The following is a 25,940-nucleotide window of genomic DNA, read 5'->3' as shown; positions in this document are numbered from 1 at the left end:
ATATCTTATTCTCATTCTATTAACTGCATGATATCTTATTCTCATTCTACTTACTGCATGATATCTTATTCTCATCCTATTTACTGCATGATATCTTATTCTCATTCTATTTACTGCATGATATCTTATTCTCATTCTATTTACTGCGTGATATCTTATTCTCATTCTATTCACTGCATGATATCTTCTCATTCTATTAACTGCATGATATCTTATTCTCATTCTATTTACTGCGTGATATCTTATTCTCAACCTATTAACTGCATGATATCTTATTCTCATTCTATTAACTGCATGATATCTTAATCTCATTCTATTAACTGCATGATATCTTATTCTCATTCTATTTACTGCATGATATCTTATTCTCATTCTACTTACTGCATGATATCTTATTCTCATCCTATTTACTGTATGATATCTTATTCTCATTCTACTTACTGCATGATATCTTATTCTCATCCTATTAACTGCATGATATCTTATTCTCATTCTATTCACTGCGTGATATCTTATTCTCATTCTATTAACTGCATGATATCTTATTCGCATCCTATTAACTGCATGATATCTTATTCTCATTCTATTAACTGCATGATATCTTGTTCTCATCCTATTAACTGCATGATATCTTATTCTTTCTATTTACTGCATGATATCTTATTCTCATCCTATTAACTGCATGATATCTTCTCATTCTATTAACTGCATGATATCTTATTCTCATTGTATTTACTGCATGATATCTTATTCTCATTCTATTTACTGCATGATATCTTATTCTCATCCTATTTACTGTATGATATCTTATTCTAATTCTATTCACTGCATGATATCTTATTCTCATCCTATTAACTGCATGATATCTTATTCTCATTCTATTAACTGCATGATATCTTATTCTCATTCTACTTACTGCATGATATCTTATTCTCATCCTATTTACTGTATGATATCTTATTCTCATTCTACTTACTGCATGATATCTTATTCTCATTCTATTCACTGCATGATATCTTATTCTCATTCTATTTACTACGTGATATCTTATTCTCATTCTATTTACTGCATGATATCTTATTCTCATTCTATTAACTGCATGATATCAACGGCGTGATATCTTATTCTCATTCTATTTACTGCGTGATATCTTATTCTCATTCTATTTACTGCGTGATATCTTATTCTCATTCTATTTACTGCGTGATATCTTATTCTCATTCTATTCACTGCCTGATATCTTATTCTCATTCTATTAACTGCATGATATCTTATTCTCATTCTATTTACTGCGTGATATCTTATTCTCATTCTATTTACTGCATGATATCTTATTCTCATCCTATTTACTGCATGATATCTTATTCTCATTCTATTCACTGCGTGATATCTTCTCATTCTATTAACTGCATGATATCTTATTCTCATTCTATTAACTGCATGATATCTTATTCTCATTCTATTCACTGCATGATATCTTATTCTCATTCTATTTACTGCATGATATTTTATTCTCATCCTATTAACTGCATGATATCTTATTCTCATTCTATTTACTGCGTGATATCTTATTCTCGTTCTATTCACTGCATGATATCTTATTCTCATTCTATTTACTGCGTGATATCTTATTCTCATTCTACTTACTGCATGATATCTTATTCTCATCCTATTTACTGCATGATATCTTATTCTCATTCTATTCACTGCATGATATCTTATTCTCATTCTATTAACTGCATGATATCTTATTCTCATTCTATTTACTGCGTGATATCTTATTCTCATTCTATTAACTGCATGATATCTTATTCTCATTCTATTTACTGCGTGATATCTTCTCATTCTATTAACTGCATGATATCTTATTCTCATTCTATTTACTGCGTGATATCTTCTCATTCTATTAACTGCATGATATCTTATTCTCATTCTATTTACTGTGTGATATCTTATTCTCAACCTATTAACTGCATGATATCTTATTCTCATTCTATTAACTGCATGATATCTTATTCTCATTCTATTAACTGCATGATATCTTATTCTCATTCTATTTACTGCATGATATCTTATTCTCATTCTACTTACTGCATGATATCTTATTCTCATCCTATTTACTGTATGATATCTTATTCTCATTCTACTTACTGCATGATATCTTATTCTCATCCTATTAACTGCATGATATCTTATTCTCATTCTATTCACTGCGTGATATCTTATTCTCATTCTATTAACTGCATGATATCTTATTCGCATCCTATTAACTGCATGATATCTTATTCTCATTCTATTAACTGCATGATATCTTGTTCTCATCCTATTAACTGCATGATATCTTATTCTTTCTATTTACTGCATGATATCTTATTCTCATCCTATTAACTGCATGATATCTTCTCATTCTATTAACTGCATGATATCTTATTTTCATTGTATTTACTGCATGATATCTTATTCTCATTCTATTTACTGCATGATATCTTATTCTCATCCTATTTACTGTATGATATCTTATTCTAATTCTATTCACTGCATGATATCTTATTCTCATCCTATTAACTGCATGATATCTTATTCTCATTCTATTAACTGCATGATATCTTATTCTCATTCTACTTACTGCATGATATCTTATTCTCATCCTATTTACTGTATGATATCTTATTCTCATTCTACTTACTGCATGATATCTTATTCTCATTCTATTCACTGCATGATATCTTATTCTCATTCTATTTACTACGTGATATCTTATTCTCATTCTATTTACTGCATGATATCTTATTCTCATTCTATTCACTGCATGATATCTTATTCTCATTCTATTCACGGCATGATATCTTCTCATTCTATTAACTGCGTGATATCTTATTCTCATTCTATTCACTGCGTCTTATCTTATTCTCATCCTATTTACTGCATGATATCTTATTATCATCCTATTTACTGCATGATATCTTATTCTCATCCTATTAACTGCATGATATCTTATTCTCATTCTATTTACTGCATGATATCTTATTCTCATTCTATTTACTGCATGATATCTTATTCTCATTCTATTAACTGCATGATATCTTATTCTCATTCTATTTACTGCGTGATATCTTATTCTCATTCTATTCACTGCGTGATATCTTATTCTCATTCTATTAACTGCATGATATCTTATTCGCATCCTATTAACTGCATGATATCTTATTCTCATTCTATTAACTGCATGATATCTTGTTCTCATCCTATTAACTGCATGATATCTTATTCTTTCTATTTACTGCATGATATCTTCTCATTCTATTAACTGCATGATATCTTATTCTCATTGTATTTACTGCATGATATCTTATTCTCATTCTATTTACTGCATGATATCTTATTCTCATTCTATTAACTGTATGATATATTATTCTCATTCTATTAACTGCATGATATCTTATTCTCATTCTATTAACTGCATGATATCTTATGTTCATGCTATTTTCTTATATACTGATGATTCATTCCATTTTCCACGCTATATCTTTTGTCCATTCCATTTCCTGAAATATTTATTTGTTCTTTTCATTTCCTACCTACATTATACCTTATGTTCATTCCATTTTCTCTATTATATTCTTATGTCCATTACATTTACTGCATATCTTGTGTTCATTCTATTTTCTTTTACTTATTACTGATGTTCATTCAATGTCTTACATTATAACTTGCCAATTCAATGTACTGCATTACTGTACAGTATATTGTATGTTCATTCCATTTCCTACATTATATCCTATGTTCATTCCATATACTGCATTATATATTATGTTCATTCCATTTTCATTATTATTTACTGGTGTTCATTCAATCTACTGCATTATACAGCATATTATGTTCCTTCTTTTTTTCCTAATATATACTCATGTTCATGCCATTTCCTATATCGTATTATTATGTTCATTCAATTTCCTACATTATATATTTTTCATTCCATTTCCTATATTATACTACCGGTATTATGTTGTTCTATTTTTCTGCATTATATTCTTATGTTCATTGAATTTTAACATTATATGATAGTGTGTGTTCATTCAATTTTCTTTAATATGTACTAGATGTTTATTCCATTTGTACATTACATCTGGTGTTCATTTCATTTCCTACAATTTGCCTTATGTTCCTACATTTCTAACATATCTTATGTTCCTCCATTTTCTGCATTGTATTCTTATTTTCATACCGTTTACTGTTCTTTATATTATGTTCATTCTATTTTCTTTTATTTTTTACTCATGTTCACTCCATTTCATACATTATATTTGATGTTAATTTCATTTCCTAGAATGTCATATGTCCTTCCTGATCCCCAGTTACATTTGCATTCCATTCCCTCCCCCCCATATCTTTTTCATATTTTTAATTACTTTGAATATTCATTCCATTTCCTCTATTGCTTCCTTGTTTATATCATTTTCATTTTTTTTTATCCTTTTTCTTCTTCATTTCTTTTTAGTGTGTCCCACTGAATATTTGTTATGTAAATAATGTCGTTTTCCTTTCACTTTACAGTATTTCAATCCACCAAATGACATTAATCTCTGTGATCAAAAGACCAGTGCCAGATGTGAGAAATGCAAAATAAAAAAAACAAGGTTATTTATACATTTTTGGTGCAAATTGCAACGTGTTTGTTGATAAGTAGCTTTTTCCCTTTGCACAATAACTTTTTTTAAAGTCAAGATCTGCAGTAAATTGGAACTAGTTAGCAAGGCTCGCGTGCACACTAAATGACATTTGCTGACTTCCTTATAGGTGAATTAATTTGTTTTAATTTAGTGGGAAGGAGGAGAGTGGTGCAGGTGAGATGGAGGTAAGGGGTGAGGATAAGGGCAGGAGGTGAGGATGAAGGGCAGGGAAGGGACTGACAGCAGGATGGTGGTAGTGTAATAAAGCAGTTCCAGGCAGAGGCTGTGCATGCGGAGAGGGGATTGTACACAATGTAAAACATACTGGACACCTAACAAGCTCCAATTAAACCCCCAAAATACCCACAACATATATATAAGCATATGAGTGTCAGAAGAGTGCTACTGAGCTGGCAATTGCATTAAAACCAGAGACATAACATAAAACACAGACAGAGCTCAGTTTTTAGCACATCTAGTGAGACTCATACACGGTACAGTGCCTAAATATATATGGAATAACTAATAAGTAGATGGTCTTTTAGTTTGACATTTTTGGCCAAAATTGTTGTAAGCCCCTGAGCCAGCGCCAAGGCAGACCACATATCAGGGGTCCCTAACGCTAATATAAATTCTTAATAACCTGTTTAATAACAGGAAGAATGATTTATAGTAAATCTGTCAATATTAGCTGTAAAGTTCTGTCTGACTGAAGCTTTTATTAACCTGTACATTACCAGGAAAAGCACTCTGTATTAGAGATGTCTCAGCCAAACTGCAAGCCAAAGTTCTGTCTGACTGAAGCTTTTATTAACCTGTACATTACCAGGAAAAGCACTCTGTATTAGAGATGTCACAGCCAAACTGCAAGCAGGCAAGTTCCCCTGAGTGGAAGATGCTATGGAGTGAGCCCATAACCATTTAAATGTGGGAGGGGGTGAGCTTAAATTAAGTAGGAGGTTGCCAACCTCCAATCAGCTATGACTAGCTGGACAAGAATTGTAAAACATACTGGACACCTAACAAGCTCCAATTAAACCCCCAAAATACCCACAACATATATATAAGCATATGAGTGTCAGAAGAGTGCTACTGAGCTGGCAATTGCATTAAAACCAGAGACATAACATAAAACACAGACAGAGCTCAGTTTTTAGCACATCTAGTGAGACTCATACACGGTACAGTGCCTAAATATATATGGAATAACTAATAAGTAGATGGTCTTTTAGTTTGACATTTTTGGCCAAAATTGTTGTAAGCCCCTGAGCCAGCGCCAAGGCAGACCACATATCAGGGGTCCCTAACGCTAATATAAATTCTTAATAACCTGTTTAATAACAGGAAGAATGATTTATAGTAAATCTGTCAATATTAGCTGTAAAGTTCTGTCTGACTGAAGCTTTTATTAACCTGTACATTACCAGGAAAAGCACTCTGTATTAGAGATGTCTCAGCCAAACTGCAAGCCAAAGTTCTGTCTGACTGAAGCTTTTATTAACCTGTACATTACCAGGAAAAGCACTCTGTATTAGAGATGTCACAGCCAAACTGCAAGCAGGCAAGTTCCCCTGAGTGGAAGATGCTATGGAGTGAGCCCATAACCATTTAAATGTGGGAGGGGGTGAGCTTAAATTAAGTAGGAGGTTGCCAACCTCCAATCAGCTATGACTAGCTGGACAAGAATTGTAAAACATACTGGACACCTAACAAGCTCCAATTAAACCCCCAAAATACCCACAACATATATATAAGCATATGAGTGTCAGAAGAGTGCTACTGAGCTGGCAATTGCATTAAAACCAGAGACATAACATAAAACACAGACAGAGCTCAGTTTTTAGCACATCTAGTGAGACTCATACACGGTACAGTGCCTAAATATATATGGAATAACTAATAAGTAGATGGTCTTTTAGTTTGACATTTTTGGCCAAAATTGTTGTAAGCCCCTGAGCCAGCGCCAAGGCAGACCACATATCAGGGGTCCCTAACGCTAATATAAATTCTTAATAACCTGTTTAATAACAGGAAGAATGATTTATAGTAAATCTGTCAATATTAGCTGTAAAGTTCTGTCTGACTGAAGCTTTTATTAACCTGTACATTACCAGGAAAAGCACTCTGTATTAGAGATGTCTCAGCCAAACTGCAAGCCAAAGTTCTGTCTGACTGAAGCTTTTATTAACCTGTACATTACCAGGAAAAGCACTCTGTATTAGAGATGTCACAGCCAAACTGCAAGCAGGCAAGTTCCCCTGAGTGGAAGATGCTATGGAGTGAGCCCATAACCATTTAAATGTGGAGGGGGTGAGCTTAAATTAAGTAGGAGGTTGCCAACCTCCAATCAGCTATGACTAGCTGGACAAGAATTGTAAAACATACTGGACACCTAACAAGCTCCAATTAAACCCCCAAAATACCCACAACATATATATAAGCATATGAGTGTCAGAAGAGTGCTACTGAGCTGGCAATTGCATTAAAACCAGAGACATAACATAAAACACAGACAGAGCTCAGTTTTTAGCACATCTAGTGAGACTCATACACGGTACCGTGCCTAAATATATATGGAATAACTAATAAGTAGATGGTCTTTTAGTTTGACATTTTTGGCCAAAATTGTTGTAAGCCCCTGAGCCAGCGCCAAGGCAGACCACATATCAGGGGTCCCTAACGCTAATATAAATTCTTAATAACCTGTTTAATAACAGGAAGAATGATTTATAGTAAATCTGTCAAAATTAGCTGCAAAGTTCTGCTGCAAGCTCCTATTAAACCCCCAAAATACCCACAACATATTTTGGCCAAAAATGTCAAACTAAAAGACCATTTACTTATTAGATATTTATCCATATATATTTAGGCACTGTACCGTGTATGAGTCTCACTAGATGTGCTAAAAACTGAGCTCTGTCTGTGTTTTATGTTATGTCTCTGGTTTTAAATAGATTGTACACAATGGAAAGAGGAAAGGGAGGAGTCTGTGTGCTGTAAGGGGAAGTCAAGCAGCGAGAGGAGTGGAGCCGGAGTGAGAGCTGCACTGTGCCTCTGTGCGGACAAGAGACGCTGAGTTACAGGAGCCTGACCCCGGAGACCAGGGGACTGCACTCTGCTGACAGAGGTCATACCAACTATATCCTAATGATGACAGGGGGACAATCCCTGGTACCTGCTCTGTGCTGACAGGGGGACATTCCCTGGTACCTGCTCTGTGCTGACAGGGGGACAATCCCTGGTACCTGCTCTGAGCTGACAGGAGGATAATCCCTGGTACCTGCTCTGTGCTGACAGGGGGACAGTCCCTGGTACCTGCTCTGTGCTGACAAGGGGACAATCCCTGGTACCTGCTCTGTGCTGACAGGGGGACAATCCCTGGTACCTGCTCTGTGCTGACAGGGGGACAATCCCTGGTACCTGCTCTGTGCTGACAGGGGGACAATCCCTGGTACCTGCTCTGTGCTGACAGGGGGACAATCCCTGGTACCTGCGCTGTGCTGACATCGGGACAGTCCCTGGTACCTGCTCTGTGCTGACAGGGGGACAATCCCTGGTACCTGCTCTGTGCTGACAGGGGGACAATCCCTGGTACCTGCTCTGTGCTGACAGGGGGACAATCCCTGGTACCTGCTCTGTGCTGACAGGGGGACATTCCCTGGTACCTGCTCTGTGCTGACAGGGGGACATTCCCTGGTACCTGCTCTGTGCTGACAGGGGGCAGTCTCCGGTGTCTGATAGGGGGTGGGTGTTTGCCCCCTTGCTGATAGTGTGCGGGTCAGCCAGATGCATGCAGAGCTGAGTTGCAGGAGGATGCTGCCCGGACGCTGGATGTGGGTGTGCGCGGCGCTGTGCTGTCTGCCCGCGGGCTCCTCTGGCCGCTCTTTGGAGTGGTTCACCGCCCTGGTGCGCACCGAGCACACGGAGCCGCTCAGTAACATCACCGTGCTGGGCACCACGGAGAGCGGGCGCTACGGAGACAGCTCCCCCAAGGAGAGCGTGCAGGGCTGGGTGGGCATCCCCAGAGACCCCGGGCACACCGAGGGTTGCAACCCGGACACCCAGTACACCGTGCCTGGCATGCCCTACGCCGGGGCGCAGGAGGGGGGGGAGGCACAGCCCTGGATAGCGCTGGTGGCCCGGGGGGGCTGCACCTTCAAGGAGAAAGTGTTTAACGCCGCCCGCAGGAGGGCATCTGCTGTGGTCATTTACAACGAGGCCAAGTTCGGCAATGCCACTGTGCCCATGTCACACCTAGGTAAGCAGAGGGGGGGGGGAGGGCTGTCTAATGGTATCGGTGGCACCCAGCCTGGTACACACTGGGCTCAGTGTGAGCCCCTCTTCTTGCACACCACCAGTTGTCCTCATTGTCTTCATTGTACAAGTCTCCCTTAGATGTCAGCACCTTACACACACACACACCATCTGCCCCTATAGATTGGAGTGGGATCACACCGGGGGTGCAAATACAGTTCTACTGACCCTCATTGTGGGGCTGTCACCCTCCCTTCATTTAACTCCCATTAGTTTCACTCCAGTGTCCACTGCTTCCACTGAAGACAGAGGCTTCACTCATCTTACTCCATCAAAGTCACCTGAACTTTAAGGGGTATCCATACTTTGCACAACGGAGTACATCACGTAATAGTTATCTATATTGATTTATTCCTCTGTTACAATATGAGTATAGTCAACTTTTGTATTATGATAAACTTACCATGATACAGAACTACTACCCAACATTAATACAGTATGTTCTACACAAAAGTGATAATAAAGTATCTCATATATATTAGTTTTTTTATATACCCGGCACATAGCTTCACCCCTATGCATGAACAACACGATACTCATCTTTCTTGAACATTGAATCTTTATTTGTTTAAATGTTGGATCCTTTATATTTAGCATTAATGTAATAGGTTAAATCATCTTTACAGTACTCTGTAGATTAGCAGTCCTGGAGTTGTGGACTGAAAATGACAATATGAAAGAGAAAGTGCACTGACTCCTCATTGTTAAAGCTATTGTTCTTTCCAAACAAATACATTGTGCACTTGTAGTGGGGTCACAGCTGCTCAGTTTTATTTAGACTGTTTTTTTCTTGTCAAATGTATCCCTGATTTCTCTTTTTTTTGTTTTTTTTAATACCATTCCCTATTGTAGTGATCATGGCTGTAAAACGACAGCAGGCATGTCAATGTCTTATTGGTTTACTGCAAGTCTCTGAATAGTCGGCTTCCTCATACAGTGAGGCGTCTGACTGCTAAAAGTGATCAGTGTTCCATTAAAATGTGATTAATAGGTCCAGAACCCCAATATCCGTAATTGGGTCACATAGTTGTATGCACACACACACACACACACACACACACACACACACACACACACACACACACACACCCCCCCCCCCCACACCCACACACACACACACATAAAAAGACTTGACCTGATAACATTTTGACTTGTTCTTAATTTTTTTGTTTTTTACATCCTACAACGTCCTCTACTTTGATTAGAGAGCCTTTTTTGAAGTTCTTTTCTGCACTGTTACACACACCTTTGTTGTGTGTGTTGTATATGCTGCTGTGAAGACCCCCTGTACTGCCAGAGGGACTCTTCCAATGAGCTACGTAGCCCTCTGGCAGCAAAAGGTTGATGTTTTGCTTGTTCATCCTTCAGTCAGCAACATAGAACTGAGCTGTCAAGCGCTTTGTTCAGGTTCCATTAGGTGTGTATTGTAAACCAGGCCATGAATCTTTGCTGCTCTTCATATCTACAACCAGAACAACCAGGTGCCTATGCAAATGACGAGATTGAATAATGTGAAACGTAGGCAGGCTTTGTATATACACATATCCTAAACCTAAATGCAGCTAACCCCTGTGATTTGAGGATGGGCCTTGAAGAGATTGCAACATTTTGCGTGGTAGGGCCTGTGTAATGTACATACATTACATTAATACATTTTCATTTATTTTTTATTGCATAATGGTTATTTACCCCCTATATTTTTTTCAATTTGTCGTAATATTGGTAATGATTTGGCTAATAATTGCATCCTGCTTTTCCCTGAAGAAGAATAAAAAAGGAATATCTTGGGGTTGACACTTTTACCTGTGAGAAAAACAGACTTCACAAACAAGAGCTAATCACAAGAGATGTTATAAGTATTGCAGCCTCTGAAGCCCCCGGTTACTGTATGAATTTACAACACAAACAAACTTATGCTTGTGCATATTTTTAATAAGACATAAATTACCTACTAAATCTCACCCCTTACGTATACTGTATATGCTTTTGCAGGAGTTCATGCAGGACCTACAGTAGGTGGGATTTCACCATTAAAGCATAACAGAAGAGATTGTACTTTACTATAGCATATGACCTCACTGAGGATGAATCTGGGCTGTGTATTGGATGCTTCCATTGGTAGATATTATAATGATGGACACCCATCATGTCTTGTCATTGTGGCAGAAGTCACTGACCTTGTAAACACTTTGGTTCAAGATACATCTTCTCCCATTGTTTTGTTTTATGCCAGGAGTCTCTTACAGTGAACAATGTTTGGGTTCCTATGTTGTAATGTGCTGTCTTAATGATCTGTACCAAATGCCAAGAGGTTTTATGTTGGATACTCAACCCTGCTATGGACTGACACCAAATTTACGCATTGCTTCACAGTTCAAATAAACTTGGGGCTTGGTTTATCACATTGGTCTTCACACAAGCGTATTCTATAAATACTTCCCTTTTAGGGATTAACACTGCCTCTGAGAAGGTATGTTGCTGCCTCTGAGAAGGTATGTTGCTGCCTCTGAGAAGGTATGTTGCTGCCTCTGAGAAGGTATGTTGCGTGCTCAATCCCACTTGTTGAATACTGTTGTTGGACACATCAGAAGGTTGTCCTCGCCAGACATGTTCTTCAGGGAGCCGCTTTTCCTGGCCATCCACCCATTGTGGTTTTTATGGTCTCAGTGCTGTAATCTTATGTTTGTTTTCTCTTTTTAAGAAGACATGCTTTGAAGTGCAGCATTGAGTAGGTGTTTGGCTTCAGCTCTTCTGGGAGACTGCAGCCAAAACAGGTTATTGTTGGAAGACAAAAGAACAACAATGTGGAAACATAAGTTAAGCTGATAGTTATCTGAGCTAAATTCTTGGCTGCGGGAGAGGATATAGCGGCATACTAAGCTTAGACAATAGTGTTCTTTTTTCCCCAATTGTCTCCTTTCCTTGACTTTATAGGTGAATAAAAGACATTATAAACATACACATATCCAGAGGGCAACTTCAACTGCCTATTTACATTATAATGATAACATTATAAAAACTAGTTCATTGATATTACACTTTTAACATAACTTTGGTCCCTGTACATTACCCCACGTCTCATCATACTGAGTAGGGGCCTGTGTCTGCAGATTTGTATATATGTAAATATAATGGGTGTTTATTTCTGTGTATGTTTGTGTTTTGTGTGTTTTTTTCTTCTTTTCCCTCTATGAAAAAATATAACAAAAGCGGTATTTCTTCTAAGCTAAAGGATTAGCTACATACTATAACCCAGATCCATAAAGCTCCATTAAGTCACTTAACGTGGCGTTAACCTTATTTAGGACTAACAGTACTGTATATCTTCAAAGGACAATTACATGATGTTAAGCCGTATATTCTCCTGATGAGAGCATAGTGTTCAATAATGGACATTGGCGATAATGACACACAGATGAAATGAGGCATTATCATAATTTAGGGGATAGGCAAAGTCTGTTAAGGTTAATGCAGGGGCTTAAAGTTATATTATTGAAGTTATACCTGAATGTGGTGTTACTCCTACCCAGACCGTGAAATGGGGCTTTTGCAGTGTATTCATGGGTGTAACGCCACTGTTAACTAACGTAGTGTTATTCCCCCTTCTTTCCTTTCTCTCTCCACTTCAGAAGAAGCTCTATTTGAGGAGTAATGACGAGACTGGTATAACGTCACGTTCTTGGAAGATAACGCAACAATATGCAACAATAATGTGATATTAAGCCTATGCTAATGAGATGTATTTTGGACTTTGTTTCTGATTATAATTGGCTTTAAGGATACATATTAGCGCAGGGAACTTAATGTCCGTTGCGGTTTTATGTAACATCACAAAACGGTGCCGGCGTTATGGCGGTGCTGTCGGTGCCTGTGCACTGAGTCCCGCAATTACAGAGGTCCCGCTGTCTTCCCCCCCCAAAAAATTAAACTGATTGTCAGGGGAAAGCACGGGGCCTCTGTAACTCTCTCTTACCTTCTCCGGCAGCATCTCCTCCTGCAGGGTCCCGTCATCATGACGTCCCGACGTCAAATGGCGTCGCATTGCCATGACAATGGGACGATGCTACGCCAGGAAGTGTCACATTGCTATGACAATGGTATGCCCTGTGGCACCGCATTGCCATGACAATGTGGCACCGTGATGTCACGTTGTAATGGCAACGCAATGCCATTTGATGTTGCAGCGCTATGATGACGGGACACTGAGGAGGAGATGCCGCCGGAGAAGGTAAGAGGCCCCGCACCAGAATCCCAGCCAGCCCTGCATAACATTATGAAGCCTGAAAAAACTGAGTTAGTGGATCTACCCCAGTGAGTAAAACCAAGCACCACAACATTTTTCTTTGTTTTTTTTTTTTAAAGAGTCTTAAAGCAGCAATACCGGTATCATTTTTTGTTTGTTTTTGTAATACAGGAATGAAGCAGGGGGTCTCCGGAGCTAAACTGTGTTTATATCCGGTGCAAGGACCCTCTGCCTCCCAAGATGCTTACCTCCGTAGGGGTGCCGGTATCGCAGCAGCCAATGAGCTGTGTACCTACTAAATGGCGATGTTTACATTTCCCTTGTCACGCAGGCCAATAGGAAGCCGTGACGTCATCCTGTGCGGCTTCCTATTGGCCCTCCTGACAGGTATATTTAAGCATCACAGGTACACCGGCACCGTATCTCGGGAAGCAGGGTGTTCCCGGAGCTGAAATTAAAACAGTTCAGCTCTGCAGACCCTCTACTTCAAACCTGTAATAATAATGAAAACAAAACCTGTATTGCTGCTTTTATAGATGAGACTGATGACAGCATTGACAGGCTGCTGTTGTAGCATTATCCTTAATAATCTATGTAATGTAATAATGGATGACAAACATAGGAGTGAGGAAATAGGCAATTATGTGGGCAACTCGTTACTAATCTGCCCTCTTATTCAGTATTCATAAACTGATCATTTACAGTATCCCTTGTCATGTGTAAAGAAGAAGACGGTGAACCACAATTTAGACATATTATTCTGCCTCTAGGGCTGTTTCATTTAAAACAAATGGCAATATGAAATGTCTCTGTGCAGTTGGCCAATTTACTGTGGTATGTGATCTGTAAAAGAGCTTCAGGGTACTAAATTCTAGACCTTAATTATGGCTCGCTGGAGATATTACTTAAGGTTATTGACTCCCACTTTAATGTTGCTCAATACCGTAGTTGGTCATGTTCTCTGCTTAATTCCATCTCCCATGTTAATATAATCCATCCCATTCTGATGGAGAAAATAGATGTTCTGTAGTACTGAATGGTATCTGTTTGTTGGTCACCGTCCACTAGACAATAAATAATTACCCATGTTCTCACTTCTCAGTCCTTTGACTATAAACCTGAATGTTAACTAATCATACAGTTTGGTAATCATTGTTTAATATTCCCCCTTCTCTCATTGCACAACTTCCAAAACAAACTTGGCTTTCATTGGAAGAGTATATATATACAGTATACACACACTCTAACTCTATATACTGTATATGTGTGTATATGCATATAAATGTATCCTCTGGTTACATTTTCTGATGTAACACCATATATATTTCTTGTATGTGGGCTTTTCATTTTAGACATTATCAACATCATTGTGGTTTTATTTCCCCCTCCGCCCACCCTTTTTTATTTTTTTAACCTTTACCTAACTTTAACATTTGAAAATTGCTTTTTTTTTTTTTTTAGCAAGAAAGAGGCCCTTCTTGGTAATGTTATTGGCCTGTGCAATGGAAGTTGCGCAGTCATTTTCCACTAGCAAACACACAAATCCCAGCACGCTCAAGAAACCCCCAAACCCACCACATCAGATATACAGCATATATAGTTATGTCAAAAAGGAGAGCTACTGAGGGTGGCCAAATGTATGCAACAAAAGACAGAAATGCCCAGTGCTACATCCAAAGTGACAAAATACACAGTACAATACTTCAGTGCTAATCTTCTCATGAGTAATAATATGTATTTTGTCACTTTTGATGTAGCACTGGGCATTTCTGTCTTTTGTTGTTCCTCTAGCACCCTGCTAGTGCTGCTCTGTATATGAGAGAAGAGTGTAATGCAGGGATGCGCAAACTTGTGGGGCGCAGGATTTTCCAGGGGGGGGCGGCAGTTACAGAGACCCCGCGCTCTTTCCAAAGGCATTTAAATTACGTCGCGTGACACCTCTGCAACTTCCCTTGTCTTTGGCGACGCCACGGGTCACGTGTGACGCCGAAGACAAGGTAAGGAGTGAGGTGCGAGCAGGAGGGGAGAGCAGGCAGGGGGCGCAGCGGGGAAAGTTTGCGCACCCCTCGTGTAATGTATTATTATCAGAAACTGCAGCTGGAGAATGTTTCTAGAGGCTGCTTCATAGCATAAATGTAATTGTATGATCATTGCAACTTTTGAATGGCTGCAACATTTTCACAGAGCTGTAAATATTGTTTATCTATGTAGTAGTCCATGCAAAATGATGTATTTAATTGTCCTTGGTGTTTGTTCTCATGCTGTTCAAAGTTTTTAATAGCAGGGCAGATGTTACAGGTTTAAGTGAAGTTAACTTTCACTTAAATGTAATATATATATATATATATATATATATATATATATATATATAATTTTAAATTTATTATTTATTTATTTTTAAGTTATGGTGAGTGAAAAAGGCAACTATATATATATATATATATATATATATATATATATATATATATATATATATATATATATATATACACACACACACACACTGATAAGTGTGATTGCATCTTTTATCAGTGATACTGTTGAAGATGTAAACTGGGTTTTAAGTAATATTATTATTTGGAGATCTTAAGGACATATAGCCTAGTTTACATTTCAATATTTGATATGAGAAATATATTTATTTTTTACAGTCACTTCAGGTTTCCATAGGCTTCTCTCACGCAATTCCTCCTCTTTCTCGCTCAATTCTTGTCCCCCCTCCCCTTTTAGATGGGGGCAGGGAGAGACCCTCCGATCCCGCAGCGGAGGGGAGCTGGTGCCCCATGGTGCATAGAGGCCCCCGGTGGAGCTCCCACCCCCTGGAGCGGCTGATCTCCGAGTGTCATCACTCGAGCCATACCAAATTCAGTCAGTGGCCACGGATTGGCCACCCAGGCTTCAGAGTAAACTTGAAAACTTTACATAGAGCAGTCTTATTATTATTATTTTTTACAAATATTTGTCCCTTTAACAGTATAGCAGCATTGCCTTTTATTTATTTATTTGAAACAACTTTCATTGGATTAGAAAGAGTTTGTACTAATGCAATGGTGAATATAACTCCTATTTCTGGTGCATGATGGTACATGTTTAAAACTTGTTTAAAACGGCAGTGCCACTTACTGAGCAACGAAGTCAAGTCTGATCATCAGGGTTACTCCTTTCCCTGGAATCCTACTGTTATTCCTGATTATCAATAGGAGGTTTTAGAGGGACAGTAAATGATTTAGCCAAGTGGTGCTATTTAACACATACATTCACCAATACAGTACAAGTTTCAAATGTGAGATGGAAAATGGTAGAATATCCAGGCAGCAAGCAGGCAAATTTCAAGCATCACTCATTTGAATATATCACTATATTAGATGTAAACACAATAGGGTGATAAATGTAAAAGTATATGCTGTCCTAAAATCCTGCCCTACTGTATTTGTGGGCTTCTCAGTCCTTGCAGGTTCCAATCCGCCATACACCATATTGTGCCATTATTATTACAGGACATTGTAACTGCATTAGTGAGGTAGGTAAAGGGTAGTCCAGGCTGTTTGTGAAGAACAGGGGTTCAAATGCAGGTCATGTGTGGTATGCTGTTAGTCTTTTTGTGCCTCTGTTGTCTGTGGCAAACTATAAACATTTCAAGTGAGACATACACTGGGGTGTATTGTTTTATAGAACACAGTGCTGGCCACAGGATAAGGATTGCAATTAAAAATAACTTTCCTGCATCCTATTTACTCTGCAGTGGAAATATTGGTTTCTAAAATAACATAGAGTTTGTCTTTTTTTTTGACCAAGTAATTAAGCTGCAAGGGCAGCATAAGCAGTCTCACACCATTGTAATATTTCGGCACTGAGGAATTATATATATACTTCTAAAATGGATTAAACAATGACTGGACCTGTATTTAAAATAAGCCCCTGGTAGTTATAGCAAATGCATGGGCTGCAGGAGAGAGCAGCATTGAGGATATTTTGAAAGGCTTTGGGGAGACCACAGGTAGAAAAGCATTGATTAGAGAGGTCAGCCTCGCTCAAGCTGCCAAGACAACGTAACAGTATTGGGAGATGATGTTACCGCTTTCTATTAGGAGATGCCCAATGTGTTCAATAAATTGCTAGAAAAACAAAGTTTTTATTCAGGTCCGGTGGCCCTCCTAAGATCAAATAAAGTTAAAAAAAAAAAATATTCAAATAAAGAAAAAGTCCAACAGCATAAATTGCTCTGGATGCCAAGGTTTTCATTTGTGTTATCACAGATCCACATACTCCGAATTGCCGAGTAAGTGGGAGTGCCGGTTCTAATGGGCTGGGTGGAAGATTTGTTTGTGAAAGCATCTGTGTGACTGTAGAAATATCTTGTAGGCTGCCTGCATTTGTTTTATTTATTTATAAAATGTTTTACCAGGAAGTAATACATTGAGAGTTAGTTACCTTTCATTTTCAAGTATGTCCTGGGCACAGAGTTAGGATGCCAGATAATACATGGTTACAAATATCTAGTTTCATAAGTGATCAGGGTATACATTATATACAAGACATTGCATGCACAGTAAGGCTGAGTCCCCGCTGGTGCTGAGCGTGCTCATGCTTAGAGCATGAGCGCCGGGTGTCCTGCAACTTGCGGGCACGCGCGCGGGGGAGGGGGCGCATTGCGGGCTATCGAGCAAGCGGAAAAGTTTAAAAAATGTGTTTACTAAAGCGCCGAGCGTGTGTGCCCGCGCGCATCGCGTGAGCGGGAACATGCATATATATATATATATGCATGTAACCACGCCAAGCTCAGCGAGCTCAGCACCAGCGGGGACTCAGCCTAAGAGATAATATATATTATAGACGAATGTAACAGTTACAGACCAGATTAAAATGTGAGACAGCTTTAGTTTTGAAAGAACTTAGACTGGTGGTGACTGCCTGTATCATTCATAACAAGACTCGGCATGTCTGAATGGCAACTGGGTTGGACAATCTGGCTCTCCCCTAACTCCTTTTGTGCCAGTCAGGCATATGGGTTGGATCATGAATTGTCACGTGTCGGTGGGATTCACCATGAAGCTCTTGCTAATTCTGTATGCAGCTAAGAAGTATATACAGGCATAGACAACGAGCAAAGCAGACATTGTTTCCAGGGGCTGATTTTTGATGGAGATAAATAATGTTGGATGTGTGCGTGACACTATCGCACGGAAACTGCCTTTGAAGTTAATGGTGACCGTGCCTCGATCACCACTATTGCTGTTTAATGAATGACTCTTAGAGAGACATCATGTTTAAGTGTGTGTATGGAATGGAAATTGTAAAGATTTGCCGTAAATGTGTAACTGAAAGCAGCACTTCATGAAAGCATAAAGCACCGCTCAGTGTGACTACATTACACCACATCAGGACTCGTCCACAGTCACATTTATCTCACCTTTGTTAATTATTTATTATCTGTCAGTTTTGATCATTTTTTTCTTCTTTCTCTTTCTTTCTTCTTCTTTTCTTCTTTTTTTTCTTTTTTTCTTTTTCCTTTTTCTCTCCTTTTATTTTTCTTCATTTTTCATTCATAGGTTATTCCTACAATACTTAATCTCACATATATTTATATGTGTTAAGCTTGTTATTGTTTGTTACAGTAGTTATGGTTGTTTGCTTTAGGATATTTATTTATTTATTTGTTAGATCTATTATGTTATAATTATTATGATTATTATGCTTTGCCTTTGATAATTAATACATATCATTGGCAACAACTGAGTGGATTAATTCATTCACTCAGTTGGTCGCTTTGTATATAACAAGGACGCCAATACTACAATACAACCTATATTATTCGATTTTTCTTGTATTCTTTATTTATACATTTATTACCCTTGTCATATTTCCAATGTTTTATTCATGTCTTTAGGTTTTTCTTTTTTCCTCTTTTCTTTTTTTCTTCCTTTCCTTCTCCTTTCATCTATTCTTTGTGTTTTGCAAGGTATAGTTAATCATTACCAACAGCTGTCTTGCATGATGGGGAGAGGTTTAAATACCCTTGACCTCCCCCACCTCTGTACTCCTTGAGAAAGCGCCACAGTGGGCGTGAAACGCGTGAGAGAGTAGTTAGCACTGTTTGTTTCTTTGGTTTTTATGTAGTTTAATAAAGTTGATTTTTACCCTCTTTAATGTTTAATTGTAACATTTCGCAACAATTTCACATTTCACTTACAATATATTTGCGGGTTTTTGTGAACATGACCATGATTGTTATAGTAACTATTGCAGCTTCGTATGTTGTCAATGGCGGATTTCCCATTAGGCCCGGGCATATGGCGGCAAAATATGGGGGCAGCAAAAATGTCTGCCCCCCCATTACTTTTGCCATGCACTCTAGCTTATCGAGCCTGGTGGAAAGTCATTTAGCTGTTATGGCTGCCTCCTTACCTGCCGCCCTCCTTCTTCTGAACCGCAGCGTCAAATGGCGTTGCCTTACCATGGCAACGTGATGCCGTGCGTGACGTCGACTCTGCGGTTCACAAGGAGGAGGGGGCATGTAAGGAGGCGGCCGCAACAGCTTTGCCTAGGGTCGGCAGGTTTTGAAATCCGCCTCTGTATGTTGTGCTATACCAGTGTATTTCTACAAGGGTTCCCCAGGCATCCCTAAAGGGTTTCCTGTCATTTTCAGGTAATTTTAAATTGTACCAAATACAGAAGAATTTACAATGATCTGATATCAGATGCGCTGTTAGAGACGGTTGGGGTTCCTTACAATGATCTGATCTCAGACGCAGCGGTACTGTGCTTTGGAGGGGCAGGGCCTACTCGGGCAGCCCCGGCCCGGTGCAGGAGTGCACGTTTCGACTGCAGGGACTGTGAGGTGTGTGTGGAGTCCTAGTGCCGTGACCTTGGCCCTGATGACCGGTAAGTAGCAGATTTGTAGCGTGAATGTATGTGCGCATGCGCGAAATACCAGCAATGCTTCTGCACATGCGCAGAATACATTTCTGCACATGCGTAATCAGTCACTTCCATTATTTATTTTGGGACAATTTGCAGTTTTTTTTCCCTATGAGATTTATTGGGATGGCACTGCCATGAAACAAGTTTCACTTCAAAAAGGTTGGAAACCACTGTGCTAGACCATACATATGCCCATCAGCATGTTTCAGCAGCATTGATGACGTTTCCTCACATCACAATTTGTGCCTTGTGGAATGGCTTTGGGGTCTAGATGTGAAAAGGCATCAGTTATTAAACACTCAGTAAAGCATTCTCAGTGGACCCCTAATGGAAGTTGAGAGGCATGGTATTAACCTGTGACCACAGAAGTAAGTAGTGCAGATGGCCACGATCCTGTGCTAGATGTAGAGCATAGGTGCTTATTTCACCTTACTATAACTTAAGCATGTTGGGGTTTATTGGGAATGGTGCTTTAACTGTATTTTAACGTAACGACTTGTCAAGCTAACATCTCAGTATCCAGTTAATGCTCTATTCCAGCGGCGGTGCACAAACTGGGGGGCGCTTGATTTTCTGGGGGGGGGGGGCAGCAGCAGTTACAGAGGTCCCGGGCTTTCCCCCCAGGAATTTAAATTTAATCCCGGGGGACTTCCCTTCCAGCGACGCGTCGTCCTGATAACCCAGCGGAAAATGACGCTGCGGGGTCACGTGAGGTCACGTTACCATGGCAACGTGACGTCACATGACCCCGCGCATCATTTGACACTTGGGGGGAGGGGTGCGAGGCACAGAGGAGAGCAGGCAGGGGTGCGCACGGGGAAACGTTTGCGCACCCCTGCTCTATTCTTCAGTGACTATTACTTAATTATAAACCGTATAAGTGAGCTTAGTATACTTAGACTGCTGTTACCGAGGGAGTGTATTTAATGAGAAAACAAAAGTGTTAGTATGGCAAACCAAAAAAGAATGTAAAAAAAAAAGTGTTGCTTTTTTTTGCTGCATTGTTAATAATCACCATAATTTGTCACGACCTGTGGTTTAATGGTTTAAAAAGTAAAGAACTGTTATGTGTAGTATAAATTAATGTGTAGAGAGCGTTCACCACAAACCATAAGCTTGTACTACAACTCCATTGGGAACTATACAGTACAGGTAGATTTGGAAGTGTCCTTATAGTGACATTGCTATTGGATTGAAGCAGTTTCTGCTGCAAATTGGATATTCCATGGGGTGGTTAAAATGGAGAGGAAAAATCATATGAAATCATCTAAAATTGACTAATGTGACATGGCAGAAGGATTATGGGTTGTGTGGGAAAATATGTCACCAACAGAAAGAGTAGTGGGTAACTATGGCACGTAACTTTAACTGGCAATACATTGTCTATGATGCTTTTGTGCAGCTCTTAGAACCACATTTCCAGAAGGTCATGGGAAGAGTGGAGAATATAGCTGTTGTTGTACCTTATAGTCTAAAGCTGGTAAATTCCGGGCATTATTGAAATCCCTGCTCTCTGATTGATTAAAATTCCGGGCATTATCCAATCAGTAATGGGCCGGAATTTTTGGCACACTGACAAGTTTTACTGCCAATCAGCTTTTAGTTCTCATTCACAAAGAGTGAAATTTGCTCTCAGACAGGGGAGGTGATTGGACAGGAGGCAGCAGCAAGGCACTGACTCCACCCCACCGTGCCTGCAGAGAGCTCCGCACAGGAGAGTGAGGGGAAAGGCGTGTGTGTGTTTTGTGGGTGTAATGGGGGTCAGCAGTGTTTTATTAATGTGTGTGTCTTCTGTTGGTGTGTGTTTTGTGGGTGTAGAGGGGGCAGCCGAGTCTTGTTGGTGTGTGTCTGCTGTGTGTGTGTGTGTTTTGTTGATGTAGAGGGGGAACTGCAGTGTGTGTGTGTCTTCAGTGTGTGTTTTGTGGGTGGAGGAGAGGTGCAGAGTGTTTTGTTGGTGTGTGTGTCTGTAGTGGGTGGGATTACAGGGGGCTGCAGTGGGTGTAGAGGGGGGGGCTGCTGTTGTGTGTTTTGTGGATGTAGAGGTGGCAGAGTCTGTTTTGTTGATTTGTGTGTGTCTGCAGTGTGTGTTTTGTAGGTGCACAGGGGGGCTGCAGTGTGTGTTTTGTGGGTGGAGGAGGAGTGCAGAGTGGCGTGTGTGTGTGTCTGCAGTGTGTGGGTTTACATGGGGCTGCAGTGGGTGTAGAGGGGGCTGCTGGTGTGTTTTATGGATATAGAGGGAGCAGCCGTTTGTTTTGTTGGTGTGTGTCTGCAGTGTGTTTTGTGGTTGTAGAGGGGGGCTGCAGTGTGTGTGTGTGTGTGTGTGTGTGTGTGTGTGTGTGTGTGTGTGTGTGTGTGTGTCAGTGAGTGTAGATGGTGGAGGAGGGCTGCAGTGTGTTTTGGTGTGTGTGTATCAGTGTTTGTGGGTGTAGAGGGGGGCTGCTGTGTGTGTTTTGCGAGTGTAGAGGGTGGAGGAGGGCTGCAGTGTGTTTTGTGGGTGTAGAGGAGGTGGAATGCACATTGTGTAGGGGGGACTGCATAGTGTGTTTGTGTATATAGAGGTGGGTTGCAGAGTGTGTGTGTGTGTGTGTGTGTGTGTGTGTGTGTGTGTGTGTGTGTGTGTGTGTGTGTGTGTGTGTGTGTGTGTGTGTGTGTGTGTGTGTGTGTGTGTGTGTGTGTGTGTGTGTGTGTAGAGGGGGCTGGGTGTATGTACAATTTCCTTTTAATAAACTTGCAGCAAAAGCATAAGAATGTAGACAATCATGCTGATAAAAATCAATATGACTACAAAAATACCCTATAATAGTAATAATCCCCTAAAAACAGGGCAATACTGGCCAATAATGCCTTGGCTGGATTAAAGTCCCTCGGCTTCGCCTTGGGCCTTCAACTCTTCCAGCCAGGGCATTATTGGCCAGTTATGCCCTGTTCTTCGGGGATTATTACTTAATTAAACTGCGTTAGTGCCAATCATGCACTGACATTCCTATAGAGGTCAATGGGAGTTTCACTGCGATCGTGCCCTGATTGGCACGGTACAGTATGTATCTTGGGAAACAAGGGGGTCCCTGGAGCTGAAATGAACTCTGTTCAACTCAAGGGACCCCATGCATACCTAATTTAAAAAAGGGGGTACTCAGAGGGGGAACTTCTCCTTTGTCTAGAGAAGAGCAGCTAAAATGAAACAAGGTTTTCACAGAAAGTTGTAGCAGGAAATATAATAATGAACTGCAAAATATATACACAATGAGAGCAGGATGCAGAAAACAGGGAGATGTGGCATTTTAAAATAATTTAACAAAGTGTCTTTTTAACTTAACATAATAATTTTTAAAATAAAAGGTCATGAAGAGGTCAGGTGATGAACCTGGAATATAGTGATAATGCTTATTCACAAAAAATTTAGTGAATCCACTGATCAGACTCCAAGCAGTGATCGTAAGGACAAAAGGCAACAGAATAATAACAAAATAAAGCTTCAGATAGAAAGGAGCATTAAGCTGCAGTCCAAGCAATATCCTACATGTGTTTATTTTTTTAAATAAATCAGTTCTTTACTATGAGAAAATACTTGTAGCATTTTTTTTAAACAGCTATGAATGACATTTTTAATGTATTATATTTTTTTGTTTCTATAGCAACCATTTACAAAGTCATATCCCCTTCCTCTTCTGAAACAGGCTCTAGCACACCCCTTTTTGAGCCCTACCCTTTCTCCAGCAGTGCACCAATTGTATCTAGTGACTGGTCACGTGATCTTCCCCACAGAACTTTGCATCTTTGGTCCTCTTTTGCTGCACTAACAGCCATTTAGTGAACCCCTGAGACCAATCTTCACCGATCGGTCACAGCAGAACGGATCGGCAACTTCGCTAATGACTTATCATTGTGTGGATTGTATTGATGCACATATTAAAAGGGATGGGGCGCAAACGGCAGCGTGGACTGCTGCTTTAAAGACAAGGGAGCCGAGACTAAAATCAGTAATCAGTCTACTAAATGTGTAGACAGAATTGGCCAAAAGCTGTGTGCTTCTTTATATATATCTTAATACGTTATGTTTTTTTCACAACAACATATTGAAGCATGGAAAGTAAACTACTGTATGTGTAAAACTAGCAATGTATGACTAGGCAGGTCACTCTGTTAGCTGCTGTCCTGTCGTACCAGAATTAAACTGCAAGCTCTTCGTCTTCTGTTCTGCCTTTCACAGGACTGGATATGTGAGCGGAGGACTAAGTCAAATGAAAGAGGAACAGGGAAATATTCTAACTAGGTTATTATGGAGGTTTGTGATGGAGTATGTGTTTGTTTGTGTCAGTACTGCAAATACAGAGATGTTGACTTATAAAGTAGAAAGCTTCATTTCCCTCAATAATTTATGGTATTAAATGCCGTCCCAGGACTTAGCAAATGGATATGAAATCACATGTAGTGCGAGGAAGCTTAATATTCATTGTGCCAAGTCACTTATTTCCTTCTCTTTGGTGCGTTTGCTGTAATGAATACAGCACTGTTATACAGCTAATCTAGTGAACTTTTTGTATAAACATCAGTTACGCAAGAAAATTGGTTATGTAATTCTCCTGGTATGGAAAATACTGGCCTAAACCAGTATCAAAGTCGCTTCTACAATGATTAAGCATTGGAGGGGGTCGGGGGGTTGGGAGGGGGTTTGCCTGGGGGCTGCAATTTAGGAAGATGAATCCAATATGTATACTATGGAAACAGAGAGGGGGTATTCTTTATGAAATAAATCCAATTTTCTTTAAAAAGAGTGGTACTTTCCAGTATATGCAAAAATGGTCCGAGGACCTCAATGTACAGATAGATATGGACGAGTGGGAGGATATCTGAGAGTTGGCCACAAAGACCTCAATCTGTACAGTGACAAAAGAGAACATATGTAAAATACTATTCCAGTGGTACCTGACCCTGGCTAGGCTGAGCCAGATCTTCCCCGGCACTCCCGACCTGTGCTGGAGGGGATGTGGCCAAAAGGGGGACATGGCCCACATTTGGTGGTCATGTCTGGAGATTCAGAGGTACTGGACAAAGATCCAGAAGCTCCTACAAGAAACTACGGTGCTTCTTTTCCCCCTGGACCCCTTGACCTTCGTGCTGAGCAAACCCATAGACGACCTGCCCCCCCACCCCCCTGAGTAGACTAGTATCAGCTATCCTAACCGCAGCCAGATGCTCAATAGCAGCGGCGTGGAAACACACCAAAGCCCCAGCGAGAAACACGGTGTTGAGAAGAATAGACGAGGTCATGGCCATGGATAAACTTACAGCTATGCTCAATAAAGAAATGCCACAGTTTCGGAATACCTGGGACCCCTGGAGCGGCCCGCTAGGACTAGGCCTGCATTAGGCCGTCTTCATACTGATGGTAAGGGAGGAAGAAAACAGATTTTTCCTACGTTTCGGTTGCAGCGCCGAAAACTGCAAGGCTAACTACATTTGTACTGCATGAAAAATTACTGTGTGCCTAAAATGTTACCTCTGACGCTTAAAGCTGTGCTGCATATGTCGGCCGGCACTCCCTGTTTCCTGCCAATGCTGACATTAGAGCTGCACTGGGGTAGGAAGGGAAGAGGAGTGTGTGTGTGTCTCTCAGGGAGCTGTCAGCCACGCTCCCCTCCCTCTTCCAGCCATGTTTCTGTCTGCATCATAGTATTAGGGAGAGAGGAGGAGAGTGCCTGGCAGCTCAATGAGACCGTGTGCAGTGCTGCAACAAGCATACAGATCTTCTCTCCTTTGACAGGCAAAGACCAGAGGGTCACAACCCCTTC

The 25,940-nt window shown here is 40.2% G+C and overlaps 1 protein-coding gene across 1 annotated transcript in view; it reads left to right on the top strand.

The window, feature by feature from the left end:
* Positions 1-7,661: 7,661 nt before the first annotated feature.
* RNF149 (ring finger protein 149) overlaps positions 7,662-25,940 on the top strand; it is a 47,929-nt gene continuing 29,650 nt past the window's right edge. The window contains exon 1 of the mRNA XM_075590398.1: positions 7,662-8,928. Within this exon, the coding sequence (XP_075446513.1) occupies positions 8,457-8,928 (472 nt within the window). The 5' untranslated portion in view covers positions 7,662-8,456. The remainder of the gene's footprint in view (positions 8,929-25,940) is intronic.

Source organism: Ascaphus truei, chromosome 3 (assembly GCF_040206685.1).
Source record: "Ascaphus truei isolate aAscTru1 chromosome 3, aAscTru1.hap1, whole genome shotgun sequence".
Classification (NCBI taxonomy): domain Eukaryota; kingdom Metazoa; phylum Chordata; class Amphibia; order Anura; family Ascaphidae; genus Ascaphus; species Ascaphus truei.
The sequence above is the reverse complement of the archived record's forward strand: the minus strand, read 5'-3'. Positions and strand labels throughout refer to the sequence as shown.